At 32.3% G+C, this 25,198-nt stretch overlaps 4 protein-coding genes across 4 annotated transcripts; all 4 read right to left on the reverse strand.

Annotated features, from left to right (window-relative positions):
- Positions 1 to 1,094: 1,094 nt before the first annotated feature.
- Positions 1,095 to 3,019, reverse strand: LOC129886239 (phosphoglycerate mutase-like protein AT74H). The gene is made up of 2 exons (XM_055960825.1): positions 2,471 to 3,019; positions 1,095 to 1,612 (listed from the first exon to the last, which is right to left on the reverse strand). The coding sequence occupies exons 1-2, from the start codon at positions 2,931 to 2,933 to the stop codon at positions 1,224 to 1,226; spliced, it is 852 nt and encodes a 283-aa protein (XP_055816800.1). The 5' UTR covers positions 2,934 to 3,019; the 3' UTR covers positions 1,095 to 1,223.
- A 4,004-nt stretch (positions 3,020 to 7,023) lies between these two features.
- Positions 7,024 to 9,689, reverse strand: LOC129886240 (phosphoglycerate mutase-like protein AT74H). Its single transcript, XM_055960826.1, has 2 exons — positions 8,980 to 9,689; positions 7,024 to 7,680 (listed from the first exon to the last, which is right to left on the reverse strand). Exons 1-2 carry the CDS (start codon positions 9,455 to 9,457, stop codon positions 7,253 to 7,255), a joined length of 906 nt encoding a protein of 301 aa, XP_055816801.1. The 5' UTR covers positions 9,458 to 9,689; the 3' UTR covers positions 7,024 to 7,252.
- A 4,811-nt stretch (positions 9,690 to 14,500) lies between these two features.
- LOC129883995 (uncharacterized) lies at positions 14,501 to 15,786 on the reverse strand. Its single transcript, XM_055958385.1, has 3 exons — positions 15,622 to 15,786; positions 15,284 to 15,389; positions 14,501 to 14,814 (listed from the first exon to the last, which is right to left on the reverse strand). The coding sequence occupies exons 1-3, from the start codon at positions 15,784 to 15,786 to the stop codon at positions 14,501 to 14,503; spliced, it is 585 nt and encodes a 194-aa protein (XP_055814360.1).
- Positions 15,787 to 19,778: 3,992 nt separating this feature from the next.
- On the reverse strand, positions 19,779 to 21,017 carry LOC129884684 (uncharacterized). The gene has a single exon (XM_055958968.1). The coding sequence runs from the start codon at positions 20,977 to 20,979 to the stop codon at positions 20,104 to 20,106; it is 876 nt and encodes a 291-aa protein (XP_055814943.1). The 5' UTR covers positions 20,980 to 21,017; the 3' UTR covers positions 19,779 to 20,103.
- Positions 21,018 to 25,198: the final 4,181 nt, after the last annotated feature.

The following is a 25,198-nucleotide window of genomic DNA, read 5'->3' on the forward strand; positions in this document are numbered from 1 at the left end:
ATTTGATTTTTTTAGCTCTTTCTCACATAATGATGATATTCTTAGTTCTTGAGCTGCAAACCAGATTATGGACTGGGAGCTGTACAAAGTCCTTCAACTTTTCATACTTTTGGAGAACTTCCTGTCAATCCCTCCGTAACGTAACGGTTATGGCTAAAGCCGATCCTCTCCTAGGTACTTCATCTAGTGGCTAATCTCAAGTCCCTTGTCTTTGTCGCCTATCTTTTTATAGAAATAGAATAGCACGATAGATCACTCTGGATTTTTTTTTGAGCTACAACTTCGCCGAGAAAAGATATTTTTATCAATATTGGAGCAATTGTTTGTGTTTGGTTAAGATTCTAAAAAGTGTCTGGGAAATATTTTTTTTTTAACTTCTGAAAAAATAATTTTCATTACTACTTAAAGCACTTGCTTGTTTTTCTTAAAAGTTTGATCAAATACCTAAATTTTCTAAAATATACATTTTTAAACTTCTCTAAATTTTGGCCAAGCAGGCTATTAGCCCTTGTTTGACTTACAAAAATAAAAATAAAAATATTTTTTATTTTAAGCACAAAATGGCTTTAAATTGGTCAGTCAAATACTTTTCAGCTTCTAAGCTATTTTAAGCAACTTATAAGCCAATTCAAACGGGCTCTAAGTGATAATTATCTCATCTTTTTCTAAATTGGACAATTAAAAGTGAATATTTATTTTTAATATAGTGAATAAGTAAAAATAAATGGAGACAGTATTATTTTTGTGTTGAATTTCTAAAGCAATAATTCTGAATTTTTTTTCTCTAAAGCGACACTTAATAGGATGCCTTTTGAATCCCAAGTCAAGAAAATGAGGCATTCCAACTTTGACTCCTCGTCTCATACTCATAGTATTAGTAGGTAGTTAGCATGTTTTGTAAGGATGTAAACATTAATTAACGATTAAATCATTGTTGAGAGACGTTCATGGGTTGATCGATCATCAACCCTAATGAAATATATCAAGCCATCGGTATTTGGTCTTGATATAATCATTTCAATGCCTTTGGATCTTGAAACAAAATTTATTAGCATAGATGTAAGCCAAGGGAGAGACATAATAAAACAAGACTATAAGTTAATAACAATCTTATTGAATATTATAACATTAACTAATTAGTGGGAATCGATCGATGTCAAACACCTTAATTAATAATTTTAGGCACACACCTTAATAGTACTAGCTAGTACTAAGCTACTAATTTAGTTAATAGTATTCTCGTCATCTGAATCTTCTGCAAAACAATCCATGAAAGGATATGAATCACAATTAGTTCCCTGCCAATTAACACCATAAGCTTTACATTTCTGATCCTCAATCATATCAGGAGATAGTCCCCATTCGCTAAGTTTCTTGTCATCGTGATGAAATGCTAGGCTGTATTCCCCGCCATGCCCTAATTGCAGAACTTGAAATTCACTAGTTTTCATCCTGTTGAGATCCTCAAATTGTTCAATCGTCCAGTCGAACCATTTCATGAGGAAGATCCGACTGGATAGTCCATGGGTAACGATGATGATGTTTGTCTCTTCACAAGGGTCGTGACAGAACTTCTTCATTTCTATGTCCCTCCTTAAGCATTCTATAAAACCTGCATGAGTTTAAGTTATATAATATTCGTCTTATAATTTACGAAGGTAATTATAACATTCTTTGAGTGATTTAAAAGTGTTAAATACTCGATAAAAATGGGTAATAAATGTACTCTCACGTGTTAAATTATATTGATACTACAACAAATCTTAGTATATGTACCTTTAAAAGCTTATTCTTTTACTTTCACTACCTAATTTTACTTCCTTATTTTTGTTTGTTTTTATAGTACACTTTTTCTTAAGGATGGGGCAGGGATACTGGAGGAGACGACTTTGAGCTTGCAAACTGTAGAAAAGCCAAACAGATTATTTTTAGTCAATAAATTAAGTTCGTGTTTACTTAAATATACACTCCAAATAAATGTCAAGGTAACATACAGCTCAAGGAGGAGGATTGAAAAGAACATCTAAACTATGTTCAAGAAATTAAAATGAAAAAACAGAGCACTAAAAATGCATAACAACAACAAAGATCAAAAATCATAGTAGTACCTTTCTTTTTCAAAATTTGGAAAGAAGTATTTTGTGATCCAATAACAAACAAAAATAGAGAGAATGGTCAAAAACACACAAGAATTATCACTTTTTTTTTGAATTTTATACGGTAACTATCGATTGTTGTTTTTACTGAATTATCAACATCTATGTATTAAAAAATACCTTATTTATAAGTTGTTTTCATTTTCTACCTGAACATGGTTGAAAGTTCATATAAGAAAAGGGGAGCAAATGACAGTTGAAGTATATTTTAATATATGAATGTTGATAGTTCGATACAAATAGGAAACAAGTGATAATTAAAATGCGAAACACACTCAAAAAATAATAATTGAATTGTGTTTTTGATCACTTACTTGATATACGATCATAAACTTCAGCCCCAGTTTCACCACCAGGTACTCTGTAATAAAACCTCCCATACGCTACTCGTTCCTCCTTAATCTTTGCTATACCAGCAGGGTCATGATAGTTGCCAAAATTCAATTCTCTGAGCCTGTACTCTTCCTTCACACCCATCACTCGCCTCTTCGGGAACCATCCTCCTATCTCTCTCAACGTCCTTCTCGTTCGCTCTGCAGGGGAAACATAGAAGAAAACCTTCCAATTGTTACCATTTTCAGAAATCACTTTCTTAATTCGGGTTCCAGTTTGCTTGGCCTGCTCAATTCCTTTCTCGGTGAGTTCAATTTTGTGATTTGGAGTTGTTCCGTACACATTGATGTCCGCGTTTGCTGAACACTCGCCGTGACGGACTAGGATTATGCGTTTGGGCAAATGGGTGTTGGTGCCATTGGTTTGAATTTTGACGAGAGACATTTGAGCAGAAAGATACAAAAGGGGATTAAGTAGAAAGACTAGTAATAGTAATGAAGTCTATTGCTGTCTGTGTTATTTGGGTGATCAGGTTGTATATATAGATGAAAAGATGGCAAAAATACCTCGAGTATGATTTGAACTGTTTTGGTCCCTTAAGTTTGTAAAAAGTTAGTATTAGTTTTTGGTCCGAGACAAATAATTTAACATATTTTTTAGTTAGATTTAACGGCAACTATTTTGGTCATTTTCTCACATATAGATTTTATTTTATTTTTTGCTATGAAGGTGTGCAACTTCGACTGGAGCATCCGAGTCTTCGAAGACCTATAATATCCACATAGTTTATATTCAATGCACGGCATAAAAAATATTCATACAATTAAATGACTTTTAAGAATATTATATATAAAATGTTTATATTATATATTTTACTCTGATAATATCTAGCCTATTATAAAATTAATTAAAATATAAAACAATGTTAAATTTGTTTGAACAATCTAACCCCTTATTTGGATGGTTGTTACCCGTTGTGTTGTGTTGTATTGTATGGTTAGTCTAAATACAATATTTGTTTTGATTGTTATTTAAATTATATTGTATTGTATCGTTTAAATTCATTGTTAAATAACGACGAAAATGCTTTTTTTTGTGTAACGATCGACCTGTTGTGATCGTAACATTACCTTAATATTTTCTTCTTATTTTGTCTTTACTTATTATTTAATAATTCTATTTTATCATTTATCCTACCTTTTCATAGTAGCTCTATCTCATACCATACAATTTCTTATAGGTTTATTATTCAAATTATGGATATGTGACATTACGTACCGATGAAAAACGATACAATTTATCCAAATATTGTATTCATTAAAACAATACAGTATGATGCAATAATACATGACAACCATCCAAACAAATTGTAAAAGAAATGCCATATAAAATAAATTTGAAGTAGTGATATTCTCAACATGAAACCATCGCTGATAAAAGAAATTAGGGGTGTCAAATGAGCGGATTGGATTGAAATTGAAAATATTAAAATAGATTGAAATAAAGATTAGGTTGGGTCATGACCCGCTCAAATTTACTTTGAGCTCAAATGAGTTGGACTCAATTGGGCTAAAATTCGGGTTGGGTCATGACCCGCTTAATCTCAATAATTTTAACATATTATTATTTATCTTTTATAACTACAATTTGAATTTCAACTCAAGAAAATAAAAAATATAAATTTACAAATTGATAGATTAATCCTGAAAGATATAAAATAGATAGTCATTCATACCTTTAATATAAGAATATACATGAGACAATTTCAAATATATACAATAAACTAATTAGTTTACAACAAATATAGCTATTTTTATTTACATAAAAAATAGCCAAAATCAGAAAAAATATACAGTGACTATACAATATAGCTTGCCAACAGTCATAGAAAGTATACATTGACTATACAATATAGATTAGTTATATATGAGCTATACACTGAATATACATTATGATACACTCAAAAACTAAATATAGCTTGACTATACCTGAAATATACACTGATTATACATGCTTATATAGCGAATGGTCATTTTTTTAGTAATTACTTTTGCCAAATGGCCATGTGGCGTAATTATCCCAACATACATTATATCAATGCAAATAAAAAATCTTATAGCGGGTTGAAATTGGAGATTAAGTTGGGCTCAATTGAATTTTTTTTAATGGGTTAACGCTTGAATGAGTTGAGATTGAACCCAATACAAATTATCTTGAGTCTAATCCATAAAAGTTTGAACAGATTGAACGAATTACTTATATTTGGGCTCATTTTGACACCCGTAAAATAGAGGGAAACTTACATAAATATACAATATTAAGAAAATATTTACCATTTATAGCAATAAAAAAATAATTTACTAAACACTTATAATACATTTATAATACAGTTTTAATACATATTACAGAGAACTATTTATAAAACATATATAATACAAGTTTTATAGATGGATTATACATTTATCACATATTTTAATAGACTTATAATACATTATGTTAGTTTTTTACTACACAAACATAATATATATTTTAAAACACTTATAATACATTTATATTGTATGCATAATTCACTTTTAATACAAGTGTAGATTTATCATAATCTTGCTATATATTGCTATAAATGGTAATAAGTAAAAAACATCGCTAAAATCAGTAGTTAATTTTTAAAAAGACTCAATCAAGTAATTTTTTCTAAAATAAACCATTTCTTAAAAGTTAAAACCCTGCGAATATTCTTTAAAGAACTAGTAAAATTTAACATGGTTAAAATCAAATAATAATAATTAACATACTCGTAACGAATACAATAAACTAACGTTCCAAGAACTTTCCCACATTTCCTTTTCAATCTGGTGTTCAATAGTTGTTTTAGGGCCTCACTAATTTAAAATTTATATCAAAAAATTTAGCTATACAAATAAAATAAGATGCTTTTATTAAAGGCGACTTTATACATCAAATTCAGACCTAAAACCTTATTCCCTCGCAAAATTAATTTGGTGGCAACTTCGCCACATGTTCATCTTGGCATCTTGTGTTTCCTTTTTTTTTTGGAAGACAGTAAGACACCTGTCACAATATTAATTAATTTTACGTGTCCAGCATGGAGAATTATATTATGGCCCTTAACATACGGCAAAGTTTCTTATTTAAGTTACTTTAAAATATTACATACTCAAGTTAATTAATTACTCACATCTTTTTAAGTCATTTTCTGAGAAGATAATAAAATTTAATTACAATAATTAATTTAGTGATAAGATAAGAGAATATCTGCTTCTACTAGTACTACTTCTTTATCTTTCTGTTAATTACTATAAATAATAATAATATGTACGTTGCCCTTATTAATTATATTACTAAATTGCGTGAAAAATTTTCATTTATATTTGCATTAGCTTTGAGAAAGTAATTACAACGAATTATCAAAAGACTTCCTTAATTAAATAAGTCAATTTACATTTTTGTTGGCATATTGAAGGATTAGACTTGACGAGAGAGTAAAAGTAAAGTCAAGTCAAGTCAAGCTAAGAGTACTGATGTGTCCCACACGGCATTCTTTTAACGTATGAGTAGAGTCAAGTTGTAATGAAATGACTACGATGTTATTTTTAATCTTTTTTTTTTTTCATTACAGATTATAAATTTGGAAATTGTTTCATAAGAAAAAGGATGAACGTTATGTATGAAATGGAGGGAAGTTAGAATTTTATTTTTTAAAAAGGGTATTTTGAGAATTTGATAAATATTTGGAATAAAATAGTTAACAATCTTGGTAAAACTAAGAGTGCTTGTGAACTGAAAAATCATAAGTTGAGGTTGATTAATTTATGACTGTTTGTTGATTTTTTTTCTTTATAAGCCCTTTAATTGTTTACCAAGCGCGTAAATAAGCTAAAAAATACTTAAAAATTAGTTTGATCAACTTATAAGCTTAGCTAAATATCCTCTTATTGTGTACTCAATGGCTCAATTTGTCCCAAACTTGTCCTCATACTTCGTTTTTTAAGAGTTAAGTTGACCTATCCTCTAAACTAAATTAAATTAGATCAACTCAATATTTTATAATTAAAATTTAGATATTCAAAAATTATATGAAAAATATTATAAGTTGTAATTTTTCTCATATTATTTTGATGAAAAATACATTTCAAAATGATGGTCATTGACTCTACAAAAGTGATATCTAACAATTAATATAGGACGGAAATAGCAACTTTTATTGCTCCAACTAACGAGATTATAAATCCAGTCGACATCTTGACAATTTGAATTTCGGTATCAAAATCCTTAGAACTCTGCAATTACCTTCATTATACGTCAGTTAAAATTTACTTTTATTTTATTAAACTTTGCAATAGCATGAAATCACCAAAAAGCATCACAAATTGACAAAGGAAAGATTAATTTAATAACCAAAACAGCCATCGGTAATACAAACACCAATCTCAGTGAAAACTGATACAAAACTTGTAACTTCACCTGTCAAAACTAATCCAATCTTCATCCCGTTTAAAAATTATAATTTCACCAGTCAAAAACAAAATCCACACTTCATCATTGATGTCAAACGTTTGATATACAATTGAAAGTTTCAAATGTACAAGAAATTGACACTGATTATGCCTACAAGAGGAAAAATACCTCTCCTGGCCTAAAACTGGAACAACAACTAGAGACGAGCTTACAGACATTTCTATCAGTTAACCAAATGAACAGTACAACAGCAAGTAATGAATTGGAATGAATGGTCATTGACAATGTCATGCTAACGGGAGATAAGAGTTGTTTGACTTCACATCATGATCATCTTTGTCATTTGAATCCGCTAAATGGTCAAAGAAAGCATCAAGGTACCAAGGGAAATGATCATTCAAAGCACCCCTGTTAGCATTAGCTCGCCATTTTTGATCTGCGATCATCTCAGGAGACATACCCCATTCTAGCATCTCTTCATCAGTATGATGGACTGCTAAGCTATATTCACCACCCGCCCCTAATTCCATAACTCGAAACTCACAATTTCCTAGATTGTTTAGGTACTCGAATTGCTCTACTGTCCACTTGAACCACTTCATTAGAAAGATTCGACTAGCTAGACCATGGGATACAATTATAAGATTCAACTCATCTTCAGGGTTGTGATGGTGCCTGTTCATATCAACATCCCTCCATAGAGTTTCAAGGAAATCTGCATTAAAAAATTTTACATAAGAAAATTAAGTATCAAACTTCACACTTCTGAATTGCAGCTTAATTCAATTGCATCCTCATTCAGTGCACTGAACAAACCAGTTGCATTTAGATCAAATAACAAATTAAAGAAACCAACTACTACAATCATGACCTAATCTTGGTCTAAGCCAAACCACAAACGTCTTGGTTAGAACAAAATGCACACAACTAAAAGAGGTTTTTTCCCCCTAACAAATTGGTAATTTTCTAGGAGACTCTCTCTGATTATCCCAAATCAGTAGAGCACCAGCATCCACCCATGTTCCCCGCCACAGTAAGAAAGTCACGGCAAAATAAAATCTCTCTCAAATATATCTTGAACCCCTAGACAAAGATTGCACGTCAAATGTATCAAACTTGATAAAAGTGACCTATTCACACTATCTCTAGCACAAGGTCCATACTCCATAGACTTATGCAGCAAGTAATTTGAAAGCTCAACAAATTATCAGAATGCAGCCATTAAGACTCCATACGAAATAAACCTTGTGTGGTAAAAGTTCAACAAATGCATCTCAGCAACCAAACATAATGCAATTACAATGAGAACTCTCTGTCACAATAATAATTTATCCGGCTCTTTCCTTTTGAACTGATGTAAAATTATGTCTACTTAACTAAAAGTAAACATAAACTCTTCATCAAAAAGAAATTTCCTGGTCCGAAGATGCTTGAACCTGTTTTCCATCTTATGTTATCACTAAATATGATCCACTTATCCTTGGATTGAAATTTCAAGAATGGACTTTCTAGGTTTATGGATTCAGTCGGCTAAACTCCATCGAACTCCTCAATCAAAATTGTTGCCCCCAAAAATAATTTTGCTACATCTTTAATGCTATAAAAACTAAAGGATCCATTGTTACTCACCTCTAAAGTTCCACAATATATCCTATTCTTATACTATCTTTTTTCTTTTCAACTATCTTAAAATTAGACCCCTCCTATTTCATTCTGTATGACAGACTTTGACTAGACACAGAGAACAAAAGACATTACATTCATCTAGGCATGAACTGAATCTATGTGATTTTACAAAAAAAAAAAACACCTTCAGAAGTTTGTCACCTATAGCATACAATATTATTGGTACAAAGCATGTCGTCAAAATTAGGGAGCATAGAAAAAATCCAATCTTTTAGAATGGATCAAACTATAATAAAATTCCATCTGTTGCTAGGACAAGGGGAAACTAAACATGATATTAAAATCGAAATCAAAGAGAGAAAAGTATATGGGGAGTAAAATTTCTTACGCGAAACTCGATCATAAACATCAGCAGCCGATTCACCTTCTGGAAACCGATAGAAAAATCTCCCAAATCTCTCCCGAGTTTCCTTAATCACTTTCATACGCTCAGCCACTTGAAAATTCCCAAAATCCTGTTCTCTAACTCTGCACTCTTCTCTCACCCCAAGCATGCTATTCTTCGGAAATGCCCGGCCAATCTCCCGGAGCGTGGAGCGCGTGCGCACGTAAGGAGAAACATAAAAGTAAACCTTCCAGTTCTCCGACGACCCATGGCCGGAAACAACATCGAGAATGCGTGGCCCAGCTTGATTTGCTTGTTCAATTCCTCGAGCCGTTAAAGGGATTTTGTAATCTGGGGTTACGCTGTATGCTGCGTCGTCCTTGTTCCCTTGGCTCTCGCCGTGACGGACCAAGATTATTCGCTTTGGTAGGTGGTACTTTTGTGTTGGAACATCCGTGCTTTCAGTTGTGCTGTTTATCATGCTTCGTTTTTCCTCTGTTTGTTTAATAGAAATTGTGGGGTATTGAAGGAATGGGTTTTTCAAGGTTTTTGAAAATGGATCTCCATTAATGGTGATTGGCTAAGGATTTATAGCCGCTTTCTTTTTTTGATTGCAGGAAGTGGGAACGTGCTGGATTCGATTTGAATTTGAATTATGAACGTCGTGATTTTCAACTTCGCGTTTCCCTTTTACGAGTAAGCATTGGACTATTGGTAATTTGTAGATAAAAGTTAGGTCCTTAATTTTTAACACTAAATTTTATTTAGACCTAATATATTTTGATTGAGGTATTTTTATTAGAGTCCTTTTAGTTCTAATTTTAGAAAATATTTTAAGTATATTCTCAAAAATTTATTAGATAGATAAATTAATTATACAAATTATGATATATTGTTTTTAATTACATATATCAGTCTCAATCGAAACATGTTTAAGAGTCGTTTGATAGGGAGTATTAAATCACCACATACCAAAATTAACTACAAAAATAAATAAATATAAGAGATATATTGATAAATATATTTACATAGCAAAGATAGTTTGATCTTGAAAAAAATATATTTTTCTGCTTATGCAAAATTTTAACAATTTTATTGATTATTTAAATACTTTAATTTTTCCAAAAAAGGATACTTTCATCTCAAAATAAGTAATTTGACCTCCAAACAACAATGGCAAACATGCTCTTTGGCAGCTGTTGTGCACTTTTTTGTACAAATGATGCTAAAATTGAGATGTGAAACTATGCCAAAAAGTAGATTTTTAGGGGCTTCTCATGAGAGGAAGAAAAATAATAAAAAGTCAAAGCTCTAGATTTTTTGACCGAAGGAATATGTGGCAGATAAGATAATGGATTTTAGGGATAATGACGACATTCATTGAATAGATTTTAGCAATTTCCATCCCGTTCATGGTACAGAATCTCTTTAACAAACTATACTTTTTACTTTTGTGAATTAAAAGGATAAAATAACCTTAGATGTTGTTCGATTTCAAATAGTTTTTGAAAAAAAATTGAGAATTTGGTCATATAATTTGTCCATATTTTGCAAATATATTTGACAAATATCTTAAGTTTTCAAGTTTTAGAAAAAAAAGGAATTTGGAAACTTGAGAAGTTTTAAAAATTTAAAAATTATCTCAAACTTTTATATTTTATAAAAACGTCATTCATTTATTAATTCCACCTAATATCTATCTACCAACTTACTCTATTAACATGGTCAATCAGCACTATTAAATAACATCTCTATCTATTAATAAATAATCAGACTATTCCTTTCTACAATTTGTTTTTAATGCGATTAGTGTATTGTTCTTCCCCGTATTGTTATTTTGTTGTTGTGATTATTATCAATTATGTTATAAGATTTTTTTAACGGAACATGTTCATTATAAAATGATAATACAAACTTATAGATATTTTTAATAATTTATAAAACTTACGGATACAAAATAATATTTTTTAAAGTAGTCAAATATTCTAAAAAAATTTATGATCAAAAGCACGATAAAATACCAGTCAAAAATAATTTGCCAAAAATATTTAGGAATTTAAAATCAAATGTTAGCTTGCTATAAGGACGCTGCTATATAAAGAATAATTATAAATTTCTTTATGATTCTATCTTAGACGGCAATAACTAGTCAACTTTGTCCCTCTGTCGATTTTCTTGGGACAATTTCAAATATAAATAATAAATTAATTAATTTATAATAAATATAGTCATCTTTTATTTACATAAAAAATAGTCAAAATCATATGAAATATATTGTGACTATACACTGATTATATAATATAGATTACTTATACATGAGCTTTTTTTATGCTTTTTGTGAGCCGAGGTTCTCTCGGAAACAGCAGTCCTACCTTGATAGGAGTAAGGTCTGCGTACACTTTACCCTTCCGAGACCCCACGTTGTGGGATTTCACTAGGTTGTTGTTGTTGTTGTACTTATATATGAGCTATACACTGAATATACATTTGATACACTCAAAAACTGAATATACCTTGACTATACATGAAATATATACTGACTATACAATAAATGACTATTTTTTTGATAATTATTTTGGCCGAATGACCACCGGGTGTAATTTGCCCAATTTTCTTTCCATAGATCATGTAACATGTTCTTAATAAATCGGTAGCCTTTTTTAATGGATGGAACTAAATAAAATAAAGAAACAAAAAGTAAGGGAATTGGGCGGGTTCATCGACCATAAGGCAGAGCGTGGCCCTAAAGAATAATAAAAAGACTTGGGCCTTCAGTCCATTTCCTCGACCCAAAACGAGAAAAAGGAATGGTTTGTTGACATGATAAATTGATAATAATGTTTCACACTACTCCTAATATTTTTTCAATATGAAACATTATTATCAACTTCATTACTCTGCACAATCATCAGTCAAGACTATCACTCATATATCACAGAGAAGTGATTCAAGTATCACTCCCTTCATCCCAAAATAATAGTCATTTTAGTTCAAAAAATTGTTTGATCAAAATAATTGTCATTTTAGGAACAACAAAGTAGTTCCTTTTAATATTACTTGAATTTTGAAACGGCATTTTATAGATAAGGGCAACTTATATACTATATATATATTTTTTGATAAACATGAACAATAACAACATACCTAGTGAAATTCTACAAGTGGGGTGTGGAGAGGGTTAGATGCACTTAGACCTTACCACTACCTCATGGAGATAAAGAGACTGTTTTTGAAAGACCCTCAGCTCAAAAGTCACAATCCCAAGTAAGAGAGAAAACAAACAATATATATAGCATAGTGGTAAAAAAATGATGCAAATTTTACAAGACAATAACAATAACAACAACAAAGTAATATGACAATCAAAGGCAATAACAACACAACTATAAAGATACGTCTAGACCTATGACCCCCTTAAATCGACACACGATAAAACAACACTCTATCCCAACTAGCCTTCTAACCTAATCCGCGACCTCCACTCATTTTTATCTAAGGTCATGTCCTCGGTGATATGGAGTAGCACCATATCTTGTCTAATCACTTCTCTCCAATACTTTTTCGGTCTACCCCTACCCCTCCGCATAACCCCCAACTCCAACTGCTCGCACCTCCTAACTGGGGCGTTGGCACCCCTCCTCTATACATGCTCAAACCATCTCAGTCTCGCTTCTCTCATCGTGTTTGCCACACGTGTCACTCTCACCTTCTCCGGAATAACCTCATTCATAATCTTATCACTCCTAGTGTGTCCACACATTCATCTCAGCATCCTCATCTCCGCAACTTGCATCTTCTAAACCTGAGAGTTCTTTACTGGCTAACACTCCACTCCATATGAAAACATTGGTCTAACCACCATTCTGTAGAACTTACCTTTAAGTTTAGGTGGTATTTTCTTATCACACAAGACTCTAGAGGCAAGCCTTCATTTCATCTACGCTGCCCCAATGCGGTGTTTGACATCATTATTGATTTCTCTACTACTCTGGACGATGGATCCAAGGTATTTAAAGCTTTTTGTCTTGAAGATAGGTTGAGCGGCAAGACTCATTTTCATGCCCTTTTTATCCATCGCAACACTAAATTTGCACTCCAAGTATTCTGTTTTGGTCCTGCTCAGTCTGAACCCTTTGGACTCTAGCATTTATCGCCAAACCTCCAACTTATTATTAACTCTATCCCGAGTCACATCAATCAAAAATATGTCATCCGCAAATAGCATACACCATGAGACCTCCTCTTGAATAGACTGTGTCAGCTCATCCATCACCAAGGAAAAACGAAAAGGTCTCAGCATAGATCTCTAATGTAGTTCCATCTCAATAGAAAAATGCTCTGAGTCACCTCCCCTCCGTTCTAACCCGAGTCTTGGCTCCAGCATACATGTCCTTTATTGCCCTAATATACACCATCAGGACACCTTTAGCCTCCAGACACCTCCAAAAAATATCCCTCGGAACTTTGTCATAAGCCTTTTCAAGGTCAATGAACAGCATATGAAGATCCCTTTTTCTTTCTCTAAATTGCTTCACCAGTCTCCGCATAAGATGGATTGCTTCAGTAGTCGACCGCCCTGGCAAGAATTCGAACTGGTTTTATGAGATTGACACTCCTCTCCTCACCTTCATCTTCACCACTCTCTCCCAAAAATTCATAGTTTGGCTTGACAATTTGATACCCTTGTAATTATTATAGTTTTAGATATCACCCTTGTTCTTGTACAATGGAACTATAGTACTCCACGTCCATTCATCGGGCATCTTAGCAGTCTTCAAAATAACATTAAACAACTTAGTTAACCACTTCAAACCTATCTTGTTAATGCTCTTCCAAAAATCCACTAGAATCTCATTGGGCCCGATCACTCTTTCCCTCCTCATCATGCTAATAGTACGTCTAACTTTCTCAACCCTAAAATACTTGCATTACCCAAAGTCTCAAAGACTATAAGAGTACGCTAAATTACCCAGTATAATATCTCTGTCCCCTTTTTTATTTAATAGTTTGTGGAAGTAAGTTTGCCACATTTCCTTAATATAGGTCTTATCTGCTAACACTTCACCTTCTTTGTCCTTGATGTACTTTACTAGATCCAGGTCATGGGATTTTCTCTCTCTCTCACTTTGGCAAGCCTATACAATCTCTTATCCCCACTTTTTTCCTCTAACTCTACATATAGGCGTTCAAAGGCTGCCGTTTTAGCACTGGTGACCGCCAACTTCGCTTACATCTTCACCTTCTTATAGATATCTTGATACCTTCTCTTCTCCTCCTCATCCATACACACTGCAACCACTTCGTATAGACAACCTTCTTGGATTTCACTTTGCCTTGTATTCTCCATTCCATCACCAATCTCCTTGACGCCCACCATAGATTCCTCTCGATACCTCTAGAACCTCGGTAGCTACTTTTCTAATGCAATCAGTTGTCATGTCCCACATGTTATTCACATCTCTTTTACTACTCCAGGACCCTAAATCAGTCAACTTCTCCCCTATCTCCCCAACAAGGACAGAAGTTAGTCCCCCCATCTAATCCTCGATCGGTCATAAAGGGACTTCCTTTTCATATCCCTCTTAATCTCCAAGTTCATCACCAAAAGCTTATGTTGCGTAGTAATATTTTCCCTCGGAATAACCTTACAATCACAAAGGCCTCTATCACCCTTCCGGAAGAGTAAGTAGTCAATCTGAGTCCTAGCTACCGTGCTACTAAAGGTGACCAAATGATTATCCCTCTTTAGAAAACACGAGTTAGCAATGACCAACTCAAAAGTTTTAGCAAACTCCAAGAGAGATACCCCGCTGTCATTCCTTTCTCCAAAACCAAAGCCTTCATGGACATCATCAAAACCATTAGAAGTTGTACCAATATGACCATTGAAATCTCCACCAATAAAAATCTTTTCGATACTCGATATACCTCACACTACCTTATCTAAATCCTCCCAAAAGAGCCTTTTGACTTCTTCTTCCAGACCCACATGGGGTGTATACGCTCTAATAACGTTCACAATAAGCTTGTCGATAACTAGCTTAATAAACATCATCCCATCACTGATCCTCTTCACCTGTACCATACACTCTCTAAGATCAGGGTCGACTAGAATACCCACTCCATTCCTATCTTTTGAGCCTACTGAGTACTATAATTTAAATTCGTCCACATTCCGAGCTTTGGAGCCTATCCATGTAGTCTCCTGAACACAGGTTATATTATTCTTTCTCCTCTTAAGACTCTTCACTAGCTCTATGAACTTTCCTGTAAGTGACCCTATGTTATGATCCTATTCTCAACTTACGAAAACTCGTCTCTTTTTTACCACTATTTCCCCTCGTCTTCAACCCCAATTGAGGACATGACCCCAATCCATCATCTGTAACCAAAGCCACTAAAAATGATATGAACTACAAAGTGAAAATCTGATAACAAATAAATTCAAAAAATACAAGCAACGAGATAATTATTGACAATGAAGAATGTTTTATAGAGGGACAACACACACTAACTAATAGGCAAATCAAGAACACTAAAATATAAATGGGATACTAAAATATAGAATGTAATCAAACTAACAGAAAGTGATACTAAAATATGAATGGAGCCCAAATAATCAATTGAGGAGAGGAACGATAGAACCTGGCCCGGAGAGAATGTAGCAAAAATTCTGAAAGTTTCCCGAAAAGTTCTCCCCGGAAAACACTGTACAACGCCGGATCTGACCAGATCTGGATAAATCTCTACAGATCTGCCTTCACTGAGCTTCGTCAGAGTATGCTGGTCCCATGGGTCGCTGGTGGTCATCGCCGATCGGAACAGCAACTAGAAAGAGAAGAGGAAATGTAATGACCCGTTAGGTCATTTTGAGAACGAGTCCTCCTTCTTTCATACGAGACCCTTTTCGTAAAATTTTAATGAGTTATTTGGACTATTCGATAACTTCGGTTAATTAGTTGATTGGTAATTTTAAATAATTATTTTAATTGATGGGCTAAGGTGTTAACTTATTTAATACAACTTTTCTTATATTTAATAAAATAGGTTAGTAGGGTTTGTCACTTTTAGTACATGATTAATTTAGAAAAGAAAAAGAAGAAAATAAATAATAATAATAAAAGAAAAATAAATAAATAAATATATATATGGCATTAAGCCATCATATGAGAGGCGGCGTAAACCAAAAAAACAACGCAGAAACTGAAAAAAAATACGGAGGAAGAAAGAAAAGAAAGGGGAAAAGAAAAATAAAGAAGAAGAGAAAAATATGAATTTTCATTCCAAAGCGTCAAGGTAATTATTCTCATCCTTTCCATTAAATTTTCATGTGATTATGAACATATTTTTAGGGTATATCGGTGGAGAAATAACGCTAAAATAAGAAATTATGACCCTAGGGTTCTTCATATAAAATCTTTATTTGGAGGTCGAATAACGATCCGTTTTAGCTGAAATTTGACATGTGAGTTTATTTTATCATGATTGAACATAATCAGAAAGAAAATTTCAGATTTGACTTGAATGACATAGAATGAGTTAGTCCCAAATTTTGATATATTGAGATAGATAATTAAATATTAGGTATATTATATTTTATGAATTCCATTAAATTTATGATATTGGAGGAAATTAGAACCTAACCCTAGGCTTAAAATTTGGAAATATGAGAGTTGACATGTTATTTGACGTCAACATTAGGAACTTGATTATAGATTTGGGTAGGTTTTGGGTCTACGCTTGACATATAATAATATGGGTGTTCTTAATTTTGAAATCTTATTGTGGTTATTTATTTGATTAGATTACGTCGAATTGGAGGTCCAACAAAAAGGGAAAGCTCAAGTTTCGGAGTGATTGCTCGGTTAATTAAGGCAAGTGAATTTCTAAACCTCAATTTAAGCTTTTAGATGCTTGTATTTCCGTGTTATGTGTATTAGAGAGTAATGAGAATTGGACTGGGTTATTGACTGTATGATTGGCCTTAAAAATGGAGATAAGGGGTATAAAATGGTGCTCTAATGACATGTATTGGTGGAATTGATATGTTGTGATTATGGGTTTATTTTGGACATGTGAAATGACTATGTTGATGTGAGATAGGAAAAATTATTATTGTTGTCATGTTATTATCGTGAATTATATGAACATGAATTGATTGCATTGGTTCTGACATATTATGTGAGACTGAAAATGATACTAAACAAAAGGGACCGGGCCATACGCTCCGTGTCAGGTATTATGAAACAAAAGGGTCGGGCCACACACTCCATAGCAGGTATTATGAAATAAAGGGGTCAGGCCACACGCTCTGTGGCAAGATATATATATGTTGAGGGGACGGGCCACACGTTCCGTGGCAGGTTACATGGACAGAAATGTCCCTCATGGGTTTTGGATTGTGATTCAGCGGATGTGTACCGATAGAACAGACATGCATCATTTCATTGCATTGCATTGCACCTTTCTGATATTTGTTAAGTTGTGTTTACCCCTATATTGCTCTGTGTGTGCTGAACTTGATTTGGTATGATTCATTGACGAGACTATTGATGAGTATTTGTGGACTGTATTACTGTTGTTAATGTACAAATGTAGAGTTGGGTTGATTTTATGCAGGTTGTAGTTAAGGAGGTTCGGTTGGGAGGACAGGAGTACTTGTATCTATTAAGCTTTGCTTAGTTTTAGTTATCCACTTGCTGAGTACCGTGTTGTTTGGTACTCACCCCTTGCTTCCACACTTGTGTAGGTTGTGAGCCCGGACCTGCTTGATCTCCTACTATTTTCTACTACATCCGAGGCTATCATTCCGAGTGTTGAGGTAGCTGTTACATCCATCCAGCGGACACCTCTTACTCTTTTATTATGTTTTAGTCCTATTCTAGAGACAAAGACATTGTGACTGTATTCTCTTTCGTACTTTGGTAATGTATTAGTGGCTTGTACACGTGACAACCAGTCTTGGGGGATTTTGAGATTATTCATTTGTTTTTGACTAAGTTAAACCTTACTTTATCTCAATTACTTCCGCATTTACTTTTCGTTGGTTATTAGGCTGACTCATCTCGGTAGATTGAGATGAGTGTCATCACACCCGGATTCGGGTCGTGACAGGAGAGGGCGATGGCGAAGAGAAAGAGAGACGGCGGTTGTCTCCTAGCCTTCGTCGAAGCAGCAACGAATAGATAGAGAGAGGAACAATATAAATTCGCCGGAAAAGGAAGATCGCACAGAGGTTAACACTATAAATAATGTTGATAAACATGAAATGGACTAAAATAATAATTAAAACGAGACGAAGGGAGTGTTGGAGATAGAATGAAATGAAAGCATCTAAAATAAGCCAATCCAAACAAGCTTCTAATTTGGAGCGGATGGAATCAACAATAGCATCAAGAGTATATATTCTTGGTACAATAATTGACTTGATATCTACAAGGGGTCCAGTTTTGCATAAGGGAAAACCTCTACGAATTTGCTTTGATATTTATGATTGGAAGTGTAATTATTTAGTGTCGTTTCAATGTTTACGTCCTTTTCTATTACTTTTGGGGGGTCTATTATTTTTGTTTGTCACAGGCTAAAAGATATTGTGGAGTCATATTGGCTTCAGGTTTGATTGCTAGATGAAGATGACGCCAAATTTGGGTGGCATTAATTTCCGAGTCTTTCACTAATCACTATCACAACCTGACCCCAAGTTCAACTGCAATTATACACCTGTCCAATCAATTTTCATCATAACAAATCTCTTGTCATTTAAATTTTTTTTTATCACAAATCTATATTATGATAAGCCAATCCTTTTCTTAAATAAAGCAAGCTTTGATCATCTTGAACTTTGCATTTCTTGTGTCCTAATAAAAGCAATTTAGTTTATACAAGCAAATAATTAAGGTTATTATTATATGTATGCTATCAACTAATAGTAATTACGCCTCAATCTCAAATAAATTAATTATAAAATGAATATCGCTTATCACAATAACTAAGCGATAGCGACTATAATGTGATAATTGGCGAGAGTTCAACCTCTCAAAACCTCAGGATATATACTCTTTTATTGCCATTTAATATATTACTTATTGAATACAAAAAATGTAATTATTTTATATTCAGATAAAAATGGAATATTGTACATACCTAGCTAGCTCGGTAGAGTTTCACTTGCTAGAATTTTGACCAATTATTCAACCGACGTATAAATTAAATTTTAGAATAAGTTGATTTCATATTTAATTAAAATAAAATTATCTTAAAAATATAATATTATTTTTATTTTATATATATATATATATATATTAAAGATGAAAATAATAATTTTGAAATAACTAATTTTAACAGTAAAAAGTGGTTCTCAGGAGGATTGACACTGCCGTACTTTTATTATTTAATTATATGAAAAGACGAAAAATCATCGCCGCCAGACCCATCTGATAGTGCTTCCGTATGAAACCTGCCATAACAATTTTCCTCCCGACAAGTGGAGTATTATATTATATTGGATGTACCAGTTTAACTTAAACTTATCTAGTAAACTAATACCCCACTAATTAACTTTTAAATAAAGCAAATAATTTATTATTTTTCTACGTCCTATATTAAATAGATATTTTATATTTTAAATTTGAGTACACTCTACTCTTTTTAGACCTTGTTGTTGTATATAATGATTAAAAAATTATTAATAGATTAAGTTCATTAATGTTTGTGGTAAATCACTTTTAAAATTGCTGGATTTAAAACAGAAGTTGAAGAAGGAAATGGTGAAAAAAGGAAACAAGATGGAGTACTAAAATCAATTGCTTCAAAAAGATAACTGAAAATAATTCTCTGTTTTATCTGTAATTCTTTTCAGAAATTTAGGTAACTGATTCTCCTCCTCTCTCTGTCCTCACCCAGAATTACTGCTCTGATGCAAAACAGAATCCCAATGTTTTTTCCAACTGCTAGCAATTGGAGGCTCTTAATTTCACTGGCTGCTGCCTGCAACTTGTTAATTCCAACTTCATTGGGTCCTCATTGTTGTCCCCAGAAATGGCAGAGAGTACGTACTTGAATGGAAAAAAAAAAAACAGATTCACATGGATGGCCATCTCTTTGTTCTCACTTGATTTAATCAAAAATTCACCTGGTTGTCACACACCGTTGCCTCAATAAATGTAAATCATGGTGATGGTTGTTATTACCATGACTGCCGTAACATCTCCGATGACCATCTCCAATTCCACTCCCCATCACCGGAAACTTCCACTCTTCAATTATTTCATCTTCATTTTCTTCATCTGTTTCAATTACTTCCTCTGTTTCAATTACTTCCTCCGTTTCCACGGGAAAATCTTCGTCTTCCTCTTCTTCTGATTCTTCTTCTTCGGGATTGCGAATGAGATGCAATCTCAATCTTCCATCTTGCCGGGAAGCAAAGAGAGTTTCCGGCCGATCAATTTTCAGCTCTGTCAATTCTAACCGTCCATCTTTCCTCACCGCACGGAGGAAGAAATTAGGCTTTCCATCTTGGCATAACGACGATAATAGCGGCGGAAACTTCTTCTTTTCCTTCTTCTCCGCCAAATTACTTCTCTGCCAGCACCTTGAATTAGTACTAGCCATAATATTATTGCTACAATTAGCTAATTCGTCGCGATGATTATGATGACCTAAATCCTCAATTTGATCATCTACTGTCCTCTCATCCGAGCTCTCGAAACCAAGACTCTCTGTACATGACATTAAACCATCAACACTCCCGCCAACTTCATCTAAGAACCCGATTCCACCGGGATCTTTTTTCGCCACAGCGGTGGCGGCCGGTGGTGTCATGGGGGTGGAGTCGAGGTAATTGGTTGGTTTTTGAGGGTCAACTGAAGAGTTATCACAGCCGGTTGAAACGGCGGTGAAAATATTTAGGCGGGGAAGGGAAAAGTCTAGCAGTGTTCCGTTGTCTTTGGAATTTGATAAACACAATAAAGGGGGGACTTTATTATTGCAGAAACTCGTCATCATATAATAGTATGCCTTTTGAGGCTTGGCTTGGAAGATTGGATATATATATAAGGGTTTTGAGATTTTTTCTAAAAAAAATAAGTATATTATTCAAGACAAGAATAATTTTTATAATGAATCTCTCTCTATATATGATAATTAGATATAAATAAGGTGATGTGTGTCTTTTTTATGATAATAAGTGTTCCAAATCCACATAATTCTAACTTACTGAATGAAACTCATATAAATATGAATTTAAAGAGGATAAAGTGTGGTAGAAAAAATGTTTTAGATAAATTCTTAATTCAAAAAAAAAAATGCTAAATAGTTCATGAAAAAGTAATAGAAGTACGAGATCAAATAAGAGATAGTAACAACACAATAGTTATAATAAAATAATATAATAGTTGAAGTACAAACAACACATAATAACGAAAATTAAAAGATAAAAAACTACTACAACTATTAGTATAAATGGATGACAAGATAACACACTGCTACCTATAAATTTTTTACTTTTATATGTGTCCTCCACAACCTCTTTTCTAAGATGATATCCTTGGTAAATTGGAAATAGGTCATATCATATTTAAATACCTTCCCCCAATACTTCTTTGGTCTACCTATACCTTTTCCGAAACCATCCATAGCTAGTCCTTCACACCTCCGCACTTGGACATCCATACATTTTCTCTTCACATGCACGAACCATTTCAGTCTCCTTTTCAATTTTTTGTCCTCCACTAAAGCCATTCTCACCTTGTTCTAGATATGGACTCATTTTTAAATTTTATTTCTCCTGGTATGGCACACATCGCCACAACATCCTTATTCATGCAACTTTCAAATTCTGGACGTGAAAGTTCTTGAGCAACCAACACTTTTGTCGCATACAATGTAGTTGGTATAACTACTACAGTATAGGGTTTATCTTTAAATTTTGGTGGCACCTTCTCTCCACACTAGAATTCGGATGCAGTCTTCCATTTATCTTGCCTGCATTATTAATGCGGTGAGTGACATTCTCGTTAATCTCTAATTTCTTTGGATATTAGACTCAAAATACTTGAAACTTTCTCTCTTTGAGATGACATGCGTATCAAGTCTTACTTTCATATCCATCTCATGTTAAGAACTCATCACCAATTTAATTAATATCCAAGACACTTCAAGAAAAATATAGAATATTCCAAAGTTGTAGAAAATTAGAGGAAGATCTCTAAAATGAGTCCTCTAGAGAAAAAGTCTAGAAATATTCTAAAAAGAGTAGTTCTAAATTAAATAATTGAAACATTCTAGAATAGAGTAGAAAATACTTTTAACTAGATTTTTTCATCACCACCTATAAATAGAGGTTTTTCATTTGAGTTGTAACTATCCAAATGAAAACCAAGTGTGCTCAAAGCAAATACGCAAGATAGCAAGTGTTAAGTAAAGAGTGTTGCTGAAGCAATCAACAAGTAAATGATCAAGATTGTTTGCCCAAAACGGATTATACTTTACAATAATAAAATCCAACAAGGCGAGCAACTAATTGTGTCCGTCATCAAAATATATTCAACGTCTTATATATTACGTCACTAAACTTGCACTTTAAATATTTTATTTATTTTTAACATATAGACCAAATAAAATGGAAGGAACATAATATAAGGATAAAATGAGAAAATAGAGAGAAAGACGAGGCATTAAGAACGCACACTGTAGATATGGCTAAAGATAAGGATGTCTATATATGGAAGAATATTTTTGGGGCACGGAGACTCGGAACTTGTTCAATTTATTAGCCCACTATTTTCGTTTAATTAATGTCTGCACCAATTCTTTGCATAAAACATCTTCATTCAGCACAGAAATTTGCGAGTTTCCGATGACCTCTCTTTGACAATATTTTTATTTAATAATATTTTATTATAAAAATTATTTTTTTGAAATTTTTTTGAAATCAACAACAATATTCATTTTATAACAATACACTTCATATAAAAATTATTTCTTTTTGAAATAAAAACAATTGAATAGTTTTTATCCATAATAATCAAATAATATTAAACTCCAAATATTATTATTAGGTGTAAAGTTGTTTAGTACTTGTCAGAACTCTTAGCACCATTACAGTTGAGACTGACGATTGCAAACAAACAAATAAATAAATAAAATTGTAAAATATCTCACCCAACAAATTATTGATGTTGGGAAATCCACATAACTACGTAGAACTGTGAATCAATTAGCGAAGAGAAAAGGCATGAACACGGCCGTATCATTAAGTTAGGGGTCTGAAGCCAAATTTTATAAAAAAAGTTTTATATTTTTTAATTGACATATATAAATTGAATAATTATAACATATTTAATGTAATTTTATAAATGAAGTCTAGAGAGGTAGGATATACACGAATATTCTGTAATGAGAATGCAAATAATGTAAAGTTTCAATGAAAAATATATAATATAAAGTTAAAATAATAAAAACTGACTAAAAAAATTAAAGAGTTTATATAAATATTGAAATAGTGTTACACTGAATTTGATAAGTTAGTATAATGATCTTAAAACAGTGTTGAATTGTTGATTAGTTTTAGTGCTTGAAATTTGAAGAAGACATTAAAAAATAAATTTGATCTTTTTATAAACAGACAACAATAGATTTTGCATAATGTAGAAGGTTTGACCATTTGAGAGATTTTAGAATATTCAATAATGAGAGAATAAAAATAGTGAAATGGGAACAAAAAAGTAAATGTAAGAATAATAATGCTGGTTCATAATAATCATCAGAATATAAACGAGGCAACAAAAAATATAGCCACTAAGAAGGAATGCTATAATTAACTAAACACTATTTCATTTCTCAATTATTACAAGATTCCTATATTAAATGAGGTAAAAAATTATTATATATTATACCAAAAAAATTCTTTTCAAATTTATCAATACATGAGATTTTTTTTAACAATAGGGAAAAGGGTAAAAAATGCTCTTAAACTATTTGAAATGAACAAAAATCCTCTTCGTTTATAGTTTGATCCGAAAATGCCCTTGCCATCAATACTTTAGTCCAAAAATGCCCTTATTATTATTTAATGTGTCAAAAATGTCCTTTTTCGAATATATATATATATATTAAAAAATAAATCTTGTTTCTTATAAAATATTACTTTTAAGGAACCCTATTTTTATTTTTTTTAAAACCACTTTAAGTAGTAAAAATGTAGGAAATTATTTTATTCTTCGTAATCTTATTTTATCAATTAAAAAAGAATAATTTCATATACTCTAAGTTTTAATGGATAATATATGCCATACATATAAGATCATAATAAATTCATCATTAATTTTTATTCAAATAACGATAAAAAATAATTATAATAAAATAAGAAATATTTTTAAATTTTTTTCTAATTGAAGTAGAATAAATATTTGCTAATAAAAGAAATATTATTAGGAAAAGAATATGTTCAAAAAAAAATATATTTATTTGAAAAAAGTCATTTTTGATCCATTAAATAACAATAAAGGCATTTCTGAATTAAAATTCAAATAATTTAAGGGCATTTTGATCCTTTTTCCTTAACAATATGCTATATATATCTTTGGAAAAAAATGGAGGCCCCAAAAAGATTGGAGCCCAAGCGAGTGCTTTATTGTCTTTATGATCGAGACAGCCCTGGGCATGAAACTTTTTGATTATTATTATGTACTTAATTAATACTAGTTTCTATGACCTTGTTAAGGCATACAAATTAGGAACCTTTTTAAAGGTAATTTCGAAAAACAGTTGTAAATTTAGGTGAAGACTACAATTTGCAAGAACTATTATCCACAATGGTACGATATCTTTGTAATAATGAATATTAGTATTTTATATATTTATATATAAACAATGTTGACTTTTGTACTATAAATTGCATATATGCAGTTCCCCTTATTTGAAAACGAATTCTCCTAGATTCGAATAATCTATCGAGTGCGTGCGTGGAAGATTACCCTTAAGAAAAAAGGAAAACTTAGTTTATTGAACTCTAACATATTCATAATTTCACAAAATTATCCTTGAACTTTGAAAAATAGTTTATTTATGCCATTCGTTATACTTTAGGGCCAATTATACCCTTACCGTTTTACTTTGGGCCAAATATGCCCTTAAGTATAATAGAATGCCATGTGTCGGTCTCTCAGTGGCCAACTTATTTTCGTTTTTAAATCTTTTTTTTATCTGTTTTTAAAATCTTTTT

The sequence above is a fragment of the Solanum dulcamara genome, chromosome 4, assembly GCF_947179165.1.
Source record: "Solanum dulcamara chromosome 4, daSolDulc1.2, whole genome shotgun sequence".
Taxonomy (NCBI): Eukaryota; Viridiplantae; Streptophyta; class Magnoliopsida; order Solanales; family Solanaceae; genus Solanum; species Solanum dulcamara.